Source organism: Loxodonta africana, chromosome 26 (genome assembly GCF_030014295.1).
Source record: "Loxodonta africana isolate mLoxAfr1 chromosome 26, mLoxAfr1.hap2, whole genome shotgun sequence".
In the NCBI taxonomy this organism is placed as follows: domain Eukaryota; kingdom Metazoa; phylum Chordata; class Mammalia; order Proboscidea; family Elephantidae; genus Loxodonta; species Loxodonta africana.
In genome coordinates this window covers 14,308,465-14,318,590 of record NC_087367.1, presented here as the reverse complement: position 1 = coordinate 14,318,590, position 10,126 = coordinate 14,308,465, and the positions used below count along the sequence as shown (strand labels likewise).

At 52.2% G+C, this 10,126-nt stretch overlaps 1 protein-coding gene across 1 annotated transcript in view; it reads right to left on the bottom strand.

Moving 5' to 3' along the window:
- Positions 1-1,146: 1,146 nt before the first annotated feature.
- The window catches only part of KCNK12 (potassium two pore domain channel subfamily K member 12), a 48,360-nt gene continuing 39,380 nt past the window's right edge, over positions 1,147-10,126 (bottom strand). Inside the window, exon 2 of the mRNA XM_064277305.1 lies at positions 1,147-2,141. Coding sequence (XP_064133375.1) covers positions 1,240-2,141 — 902 coding nt within the window. The 3' untranslated portion in view covers positions 1,147-1,239. The remainder of the gene's footprint in view (positions 2,142-10,126) is intronic.

Here is a 10,126-nt window from a genome sequence, read left to right as displayed (position 1 = left end):
CAGACTGTGCTGGGAGAAAACAAATCCATGTAATTATCAGTGGGGACCAAGTGGGATTTAGAATGGGATCCTGTTGTTCCTGACTCCCAAGCATACGATGACCCTGGAGCCAAACGTCCTGACGTTTGCAGGATGGCTGCTTTGGGTTCCTGGTGCTGCAGGTTCAGGCTCCCCAAGGCTGTGGCTGGCAGGGACCCATTCAGAGAAGGAGGAGGGCTGGCTGAGTGGCTGTGTTTTGCACCCTCAGGCTCCCTAAAGGGGAACAGTTGAACTGATCAGTGGTAGTTAAGAAAAAATAAATTCACACCAACAAAGAAAAATCTTGTCCAAGAAAACTCAAGCATTCCTAGCTAACCGTGAGAAGCATTCCATGAGTGATCTGGAAGAAAGGGATCCTGGGGGATCAAAGATGCTTGGAGCCTCAGAGATCAGCCAGCTGAGCAGGGCACCCTTCCTCCCAAGTCTGAATCTTCTCCTACAGGCCATTGTGGGCTTTCTCCCATAAGGAATAGCTGCCCTGGGTGCTGTGCTCCGGGGATTAATTTCAGGCTGAGAAAGGCCAGCTAGAGTCCCTTACCATGGCAAGCTCCAAACCTGGGGGAAACGCTACAGTCCGCAAGTTGGTGGCATGCTGCATCTCATTGCATAATACTACACCCTTCCCGTGTGTAGTGGCTGTTCTATATATACACACCAGGAGGCAACATATGGCTCTCCCCACCCCCACCTGTCAAAACTGTGACTATATCACTTCTGACGACCAGAAGGAAGCTGCTAGGCTGGGCCGGGATCCTAAATGCTGAGGAGGTAATTCAGAGCCATGAAAAGTTGCACCATATGCTCTGGGGTTGCGCGATGCTTGTGTGCACGGGGATGGGATTTGGTGCGAATCTGCAAAACCCAAGGATGCGCCCCCCCTTGCTGCGGTCTGCACCGGGTGGGCTTTAGGGGGCCTTTTTCTCTCGGGGGGGGGAGGGGAGAATTTGGTGGGGCTACGGTTCTCCAAGAGGGGACCCATAAGGAAACCAGGCTCCCCAAAACCTGCCCTTGATAACACCAGGCCTGGCCAAATAGTATTTCTTTAAAAAAAAAAAAACTTCTTTTTGGTTTCATTTTATTGGATAAAGATTAAGAAAGTGCCAGCGTCTGAGAGAAATGAAGCAGACCACGCCCGACGGCACCCCGGAATGGTCAGCGTTCCTGGCGCTGCCGGCAGGGCGGACCGGCGCGTGCGCCCGTCTACCTGGAGGCGCTGGTCTCCGCCAGCCGGTTGTTCATGATGCCCAGCGCGCCCACGCCGCCGGAGAAGCCGTTCTGGCGCGTGTTGACGCACACGCTGCGCGGGTAGCCGTTAGCCGTCTCCGACAGCTGCTTCTGCAGCAGCGCCAGCGACACCTTGTTGGAGGCCGTGAGGTCGCGCATGGAGATGAGCTCGCCCGACAGGCGGCGGCCCTCAGCGTCGCTGTCGCGGGCCCCGGGGTCGCCGCCGAGCGCGTTCAGGCGGCGGCGCAGCCGGGAGCCGGGGGTGATGGCATTGCGCCGGGCCAGGGGCGCACCGGGCGCCGGGCAGCAGCGCGCACAGCAGCGACAGCTCAGCTTGCGCAGCATCCAGTTGAGCACCTGCTTGATGAGGATGGAGATGACGTTGAAGAGCGAGTAGATACAGCACACACCCAGCAGGATGAAGAGGAAGTTGCCCAGGCGGTAGAGCCCCTGGTGCCGGTAGGCAGCGTGCTGGCTGCTCACCAGGTCTCCGAAGCCGATGGTGCTAAAAGTGACGAAGCAGAAGTAGAGCGAGTCCATGTAGTCCCAGCCCTCCACGCTGGTGTACATGGCCGAGGCGCAGCACGACAAGAGCACGGCGAACAGGCCCAGGATCAGCAGCACGTGGTACACCGAGGGCTTCCAGCCGGCCAGGCTGTCAGCCTCCGAGAGCGCCGAGCCGCGGCGGAAGGTGGCGGGCAGCAGACCGCTGCGGCGCAGCTGGCGCTCCCTGCAGGTGCGCATGATGAAGGCCAGCAGCGAGATGATGCGCTCCAGGAAGAGGTTGAAGAACAGGATGGTCCCCGCACAGCCGAAGAGCCCGTAGGCGATGAGGAAGGCCTTCCCGCCCACCGTCGCGGGGGTGGTCATGCCGAAACCTGCGGAGACAGGGCAAGGGTCAGCGGAGGACGGGGCTGGGCAGGTGGTCCCTACCAGGGCCAGGGTGCCGGTGGTGTACCGGTGCTGAGACGGCGTCTATCCTGAGTGGCAGCCCTCAGGTGGAGAGAAGGCAGTCCTTAGACATTTCTCGTGCTTGGTGGCACTAGGTATGGCTCCTGATCTTGGCAATATCTGAGACTTCATGGTGGGAATCTATAATTCAAAATGAATGGTGGAGAAGATGCATGCAGGACACACAAAACAGACACAGCTGCACAAGCTTAAACCATGGAGATGTATATAAAGCAGACAAGTGCCCCCCCACCGCCAGTCACACCCAGCAGATGGCCCTGTTAAGACAGAATTCTATAAGGGCTGTGGCTAATCTGGAATTGCTCACTCTGAGGACCGGGTAGCTATATTTAGTGGTCTCTTTTCAGAGGGCTTTATGAAGCTGACAAAAGGTTCCATTGAGAATAGAGTGAGTGATTGAGGCTTTGCCTCTGGGTGTCAGCTCCTTCTCATCCAAGGAACACCAGGACCCTTGCTCACCCCTGTGGCCAAAGGAAAGGTTCTGTCTCAGCCTGAGTCTCGTGCCTCTTGTATCTGGGGTTGCGTGTGCCCTGGGAGGTCTGCTGTGTGCCTGGGCTGGTTATTGCATTGGACTCTTATAATCTAGTTTTAGCTTCTGCACTTGTTCAAAACACAGTCTTTATCAACTGATTTCTGCAAAAGGCCTGCCCCTCTCCAAGCCCTGCTTGATGCCAGCTGCCGTCTCTTTGTGGGACCCATGGGTGCCTGACTCTGGTTATGGGTTTGGGGTTTACTTCCTTGGCAGGAAGATTCACTTGCTGCTTGGACTCTCAGCTGATGGATTATCCATTTGAGAACCATCATGACACCTTTCGGTACCTGCGGCAGCAGAAGTTCAAGGGCATTCCTGTTTGCTTGATGCCCAACGTGCAGAGGGCCACCTGTGTGCTGCCAGTGGGCTAGGGGCCTGGGACGGGGGTGAAGATGAGTGTTGTTCCATTTGGCTTACTGTTTCCCTAAACAGGCCAGAGAAAACAGTTCTTTTGATAGTTTCAGTGTTCCTTAAACCTGTTTGCTAATAATTTTCTAGGTTCCCTGGGGGAAATGTCCAATTGCCTGACCATAGTCTCCACCCTATGCTCAATGACTCAAGTTAGGGGACAATCTTATAACCACATTGAGGGAGATGTTTTCAGGTTCAGAATCTGGCCAGAGTAGAGTGAAACACCAAAATAGCAGTATAACCAAGAACACGATGGAAGGATTTTGCTATACTTTAAAACCAAACTCAAGTTCGTGAGCTCATAAAGAAACTGGCGTTGAATTAACATGGTTAGAGGTGGAGTGAGAGGGTTTGTATTTGTGTGTCTATAAGAAGTCCTAGGTGGATAAGCCAAATGCCCAGCAATGTAAGTGTATCATGGACTATTCATGCAAGGGAATACTATACAGCAATGAAAAAGCAAACACTACAGCTATTTGCTGTAACATGGATAAATCTCTCCAAAAAAGAATGTTGAGCAAAAGAAGCTGGACACGATACATTCTATATTGTTCCATTTATGTCAAATTCAAAACCAGGCAAAAGGAAACTACAGTATTTTGTTTAGAGATGCATAATTGATTGGTAATATTATAAGGAAAAGCACAGAAGTGATTTCGATAGAAGTCCAAACTGTGGCTTCCTCTGGGGGGTCGCAGGGAGTAGCAACTGGGAGGAAACACAAGGGGGCCTCAGGTGGTGAACATGTTCTGTTGACCTGGGTGCTGGTCACATGGGTGGTAGCTGTATAACAAATTGTGTGTTTCAGGTGTTTTTAAAATTGTAAACTGGTGATAAGAAGGACTTGTAAACCCCCCTGGGCTGTTAGAACTATACCAGTACCAGTTGTGGGCGAGGTGATTCTGACTCATGGCGACCTCATAGGACCTGGACTCTGTGGGGTTTTCAGTGGCTATTTTCTCAGAGGTAGACTCCCAGGCCTTTTTTTCTGAGGTGCCTCTGGATGGCCTCGAACTTCCAACCTTTCTGTTAGCACCCAAGTGCATTAACTGCTTCCACCGCCAGGGACTCCATTAGAACTGTTAAGGAGCAGTCCTACCCAGCCCTTACTGTATAGGTGAGGGAGCTGGGGCAGAGGGGACACGGCCTACAGCTAGTTGGGGACAGACTGATACCCGTATGTCCTGGTTTCTAGCCTGGTGCTTAGATCATTATACACATTACACACAACACTGCTTCTATGCATTGAGGGAAAACAACCTCTAGCAGACGAACTGCTTTGCTAAAGCCCCAAAGAAATTGAAAATCCCGAGCCTGGAAAATTAACACTTTGCCGAAGAGGAGGTTGAATGAGATATTTTCCCATATTTTAAGGTCTTCAGCTGAATTCTCAAAGCTGAGAACGCGATGCAATGCACTAGCCCCCATTCTAAGAGAAGTGCTAGACACCTCCAAGATGCATCCATGCTGGATTTGGTAAAACAGCAAAACCCTGCCCCCACTCCAGGCTGTATGGATTATCCTGGGACTGACGGAAGAGAGTAATGAAGGAGGAGAGTTGCTGTTGTAGTGGCAAGTGCTGCAGTATCCTCTCCCCACGCCAGGATGGTCCCAGAGAACCTCTGGGTGGCAGCTGTCTTCCTGGCTGGATGCTCCCTGAGATGCTGATACTCACAGCTCGCACAGGAGTGCCGGAGCAGAGCCCAGCAAGAGTTCTGGGAGAGCCAGACGGTGTCCCCTGGAGTTCAGAGCTGTGCTGGAGACTTCTCTGGGTGGGAGGCTGATGGGAGTGGGGAGGGGGCGGAGGGAGGGCAGAATGGGAGCCATCTGCACTTTAGGGTTTGCTGCATGGAGGAGGTGTGAGGCCAACATGGGATAAGAGGACACCGTGGAAGGAAGGCAGACAGTGTGTAAGAGGAATACCATGGGGGGCTAGCAGTAGAGGCTGAGGGGTGGAGGGCTGGGACGGTGTTGGGGGGTGGTCACAGAAAGTGAGATGATGTATTGTCATCACTCACTCAGGCAATGGTGCCGGGCTGTGGTCCCTGTGGGGGACTTCCAAAGGACTCCTAAATGGGCTCCATGAATGAGCACGTCTTAGCAGTGGGCACTGCAGCCCCGCTAGCAATCACTAAGGAAGAATCTTGTGGGAGCAGTGATATAAGATCAAGAGTGAAAATAAACCAGATCACCCCTCCTGTAGCGCAGGTCCCTGGGCCCAAGGTCAGGCCAGAGCTGGAGGGAGGGGAGATGCTTAGAAGTGAATTTGAAGATTTGATTGAGACTGGACTGAACTTTTTAACATTTAAGAATGAGTCTCAATCTTAAAACTGGCACTTGGTGGTGGGTTTTTGTTTGTTTTTTTAAACTGGAAAACTTTAGCATCTGCCCAAGATGTTATCAAGGAATGAAGACAAATATAGCCATTTCCTGGGTTGCTCATGTAATAAACCAGCCCTACCTGGATTTGCTCCCTGCTGTGGTGGCTCATCACCTATGAGTGACAAATACCAGCCACTGCCACACACTCTGCTGGCCCTGCACCATCATCTCACTTCGTCTCCACGACAACCCTGTGAGGTAGGCATGGCCCCCATTCCACAGACAGGAAGCTGCAGGTTAAGTAGCTTGCCGAGCTCCCACAGCGCAGAAACGGTGGAGCTGAGACTGAAGCCCAGGTCGGCCAGGGTCTAAAGCCCAGGCTCTTTCCACAACACTGGCCTGTCTCCCAAGGGCACTGAGGGTCTGGTATCTCTCTGGGGTGGCAGACAAGGGAGTTTTTTCGTGGGAAGAGTGGCTGCCCTGATAGTCATGACTTCTGTCCCTAAGAGTCCACTTTCCTCTGTGGCTGTCTTTCACCGACCATTGCTGCCCCTTGATCTGGGGCAGGGGAGAGGGCCCACTGCTTCCCCCTTAATGTTTCCGCCAAGCTGGACTCATGCTTCTCGTGACACAGCTAAGATAAGCTGAGCTATTTAAGACATGTCCTGGGGCTTGGCAACAGCAGGAAGAATGAGATGTAGAGGGGACCACAGGCAGGGTACTCATCTGTCCCTTGGGGTCCCCATTGGCCTGCCCTTACCTGGACTACCCCCACGTCACCATCTCTCCATGTCTGGACTCCTTAGGAGTTGTGGTTTCCTGTTGTGAACTGCTTCTTCCCTGGATGGCTGAACCCAGAAGGAGACATGCCTCCCCACTCACCCACCTCCCTCCCCACAGGGGAATGCCCTTATCCTATGGCCTCAAAAGGTCAACCAACACCAGATATGCAGCCGTAAGACCAACATCCATCCATCCATTCTGAGGACCTAGGGTTGGCAGGCATCGTGCTGCCTCAGTGGAAAATAAGACATACAGACAGAACCTAGGCTGCCTTCTTAGGGGCTCCATACTCTGTTATTCTGGCATTTCTTACAGGCCCTGCCCCCTCTGCTGCCAGCAGGCTCACTGCTGGGACAGGGCACAGCCTTTCCCTGCTCTCTCCCCTGTCCTCCACTCCCCAATTAAGGCTGGCCCAGAACTTGCCCTGTGGTCTCTCATGGCCCTGGCTCAGCTTGCATTCAGCGTAACTTAGAAGCAAGGATGGCAAGAGTGCATCTCACATACCTTGGACATATTGTCAGAAGGGACCAGTCCCTGCAGAAGGACATCATGCTTGGAAAAGTGAGGGTCATCAAAAAAGAGACCCTCAACGAGATGGACTGACACATTAGCTGCAACAATGGGCTCAAGCATAACAATTGTGAGGATGACTCAGGACTGGGCAGCGTTTTGTTCTGTTCAATAGGGTCGCTATGAGTCGGAACCGGCTCAACAGCACCTAACGACAACAATAACAACCCAGTCAAGTTGTGGCTGCAGGCTGAAAAGGACACTATTTGACTGGTCTGGCTGTGAGGTACCACCTGCCTAGAATGAAGGGGACGGGCATGTCAGGAGGTTCTCTGACAGCACAGAGGGTGGCCAATGAAAGTGTCCCCCTCATACCCAGATTCCTGTCTGACTCCCTGTGCCATCTCACCCCCCTGTGCCTCCCTACAGATCTCCCTGTCAGCTCATCTTGGGCCCAGGTGGGGGCCATTAGTCCAGCCTCCTTCCCCATCAACATCAAGACAGGCTCAGAGCTCTGGGGGACACCAGGGTAGTGGGGTCCATGCCTGGTGCCATTGCCTAGCTAGTTGCTTCCTAGAGTCAGGGAGCAATTCCTCAAGCTCTGCAATTTTGGGGAGCCAGGCTGGCTCTGGAAGCTTCAACCAGAGAAAAGGCAAACTCAGACACCCCAGAATCCCCTCGTCCCCCAGTCACACCCCGCAGAGGCATGATCTGTCCCCAGGTTCACACCAAGCCTGCTATTCTGTTTATGCCACGATTGATCTGCCATCCCAATCTGCACAGAGCAGACACTTGGGGGCTTTAGTATGCCACTTTGACAAAAGCTGTGAAGCTTGTTCCCACAGCCTGTCTGGTGCCGCCTTCGCAAATGGGGCCCTGGTGACAGGGCCTCTGTAGTTCGGCTCAGAGAGCCTGGAATTGAGATGGGGAGGCGAGTACTGATCTTTGTCGTGCTCTCCTGGATGCCAGCCTCTGTGCTCGACACTTGGCACTTGTCTTCCCTCCGACTCTCATTATTACCCCCAACAATGCAGGTAAGAGATTGGGCCAGGGGAGGTGAAGGCACCCACCCCAGTGCTGGCTTGTAAGTGGCTGAGCTGACCCAGAAGCCCGGTCTTTTCTACTGCACCAGGCAGCTGGAAAGTCTTGGCTCATTACCCCCCGGGACCTCGTCCTGCTGGGCTCTGGAATGACAACTCTGAGGGGGGGAAAACATGATTTATTGGTCAATCTGGGATATTTTTTGAGAGTGAATGGGGGCACTATTAATAACTACACCAGGACAGCGTGTATAAACCAGGGCTGTCCCCAGCAACTGGGAGATATCGTTAAACTGCAGATCCCCCAAGCGGGTCCCACTAGAGAGGTTTTATTTAGTGGGTCAGAAAAGGGGCCCAGGGATCTGCATTTTAACAATGCAAATGGGCTGAAGCCCTTCCTTTGAGAAAGGATGCTACGAGATATCCTAGATGGCCCTACTGGTTGGAATCCGCCCAGTTTCAAACATTTTTATGTAAATTTCCAGTGACTAAAACCCTTGGACATTGGCCATTGTAGCTGTGTCCTTAACAACCATTCTCCTCGTCTGCTACTGTGTAGCAGCGAGGCCCTTTCAATAGGCCCCATTTCAGAGACGGGCTCTATTAGTCTAGACCAATCAGCATAATCCAGTCCCCTTACTACCACTGGCTCAGCCAATCAGTGCAGGGCATTCCCACAGAGCTTGAGATTGGCTCCAGAAGAGGCATGTGACCTAATTCAGGCCAATGGGATGAGAGAAGAGATTCCTGAGTTTCTGGGACAAAGGTCTCCTCACTCTTCGGAGTGAGCCACTCTGGATACGCAGAGAGCTGGATGTGGCCCCAGGAGTGGTTGGCAGCTGTGTGGGGCCATGAGGAGGTGCCAGCCATAGGATGAAGCTGACGCCACCGAAGGCTGAGTAGAGGCAGCCTTTAAGAAAAGAGGCCTTGATGACCCTGAAGGGCTGTTAAATCAAGCCAGCCGTGCTGCCTGCCCTACCTCTGGATTTCCAGGTGCCTAAGCCCATATGGGGAAACCCTGGTGGCGTTGTGGTTAAGTGCTAGGGCTGCTAACCAAGGGGTTGGCAGTTCGAATCTGCCCGGCGCTCCTTGGAAACTCTGAGGAGGCAGCTCTACTCTGTCCTATAGGATTGCTATGAGTCCGAATCGACGGTAACGGGTTACCGGGGAGCCCATATGTCCCCACAAAGCTGTCTGTGTCATGCAATCAAACATATGCCGGCTGCTGCAGCTGGCCATGTAAGGGGCCTGGTTAAGCAGCCCAGTGTCAAGGAAATCATACTAGACTTGAACTCAAGGGTTTGAGTCCAGTTGTGGCCTCTGTTAGCCAGGTGATTGAGGCAAGTCACTAACTTCTGAGCCTTGATTTCATCAGTTGTAAAAAGTATCAGATGTTCCTGTTAGGAATGCTCTTTGTCAACTGTAATACGCTACGTCGAAGTGTGTTCCTCAGGATGTGAGAATAAACTTAGTGGGGGTGGAGAGGGATGAATAGTTCACACGACTGAGAAAAAAAAAGGGGGGGGGTTAAAAAAGTGAAACAAGATTCTTTGCTATAGGACTTCTCAGAGCGCTATGTTAATGTGATTTATAAATCCAAGAAGAGATATGCTAACACTACTTTGTTCCCCAAACTAATTTGACTTAGAATGTATTTGACCACCTCTCATGACTTGAGGGAGCTATGGTGGTATAGCGGTTAAGAGCTCGGCTGCTAACCAAAAGGTCAGCAGTTCAAATCCACCAGCCACTCCTTGGAAGCCCTATGGGACAGTTCTATTCTGTCCTGTAGGGTCGCTATGAGTTGGAGTCGACTCAACGGCAGTGGATTCGGTTTTGATTTTTGGAGCAACTTGAATGTTACGGGGAATAATCTTTGGGAAATGCTGTACTTTACTCATGTGAAGAATTAAGAGTGAGACATTTTTAAAACACGGGCAAGGATTTCCTACATTTTTTAAGTCACGGTGACACTGTAATCCTAGAGCGGTGCCCGGTATGTGGCAGGTTCGTGAGCCAGGTTTGTGGAGTCAGTGAGTAGATGTCTCCATCCACTTGTTTAGAGCAGTGATTCTCAAATTTGTGTGCCTAGTCCCACCTGGGGATCTTGTTAGATTCTGGGGTGGGGCCTGTGATTCTTCATTTCTAACCTGCTCCCAGGTGATGCTGTTGTGGCTGGTCAGTGAGCCTTATTTTGAGTAAGAAGGATTTGAATCTGCTGATATTAGGACCAGTGACTTACAGTGTTAATTACCTTCTGGGGTCTGTCTCCATAACGAGAATGGGAACCCCT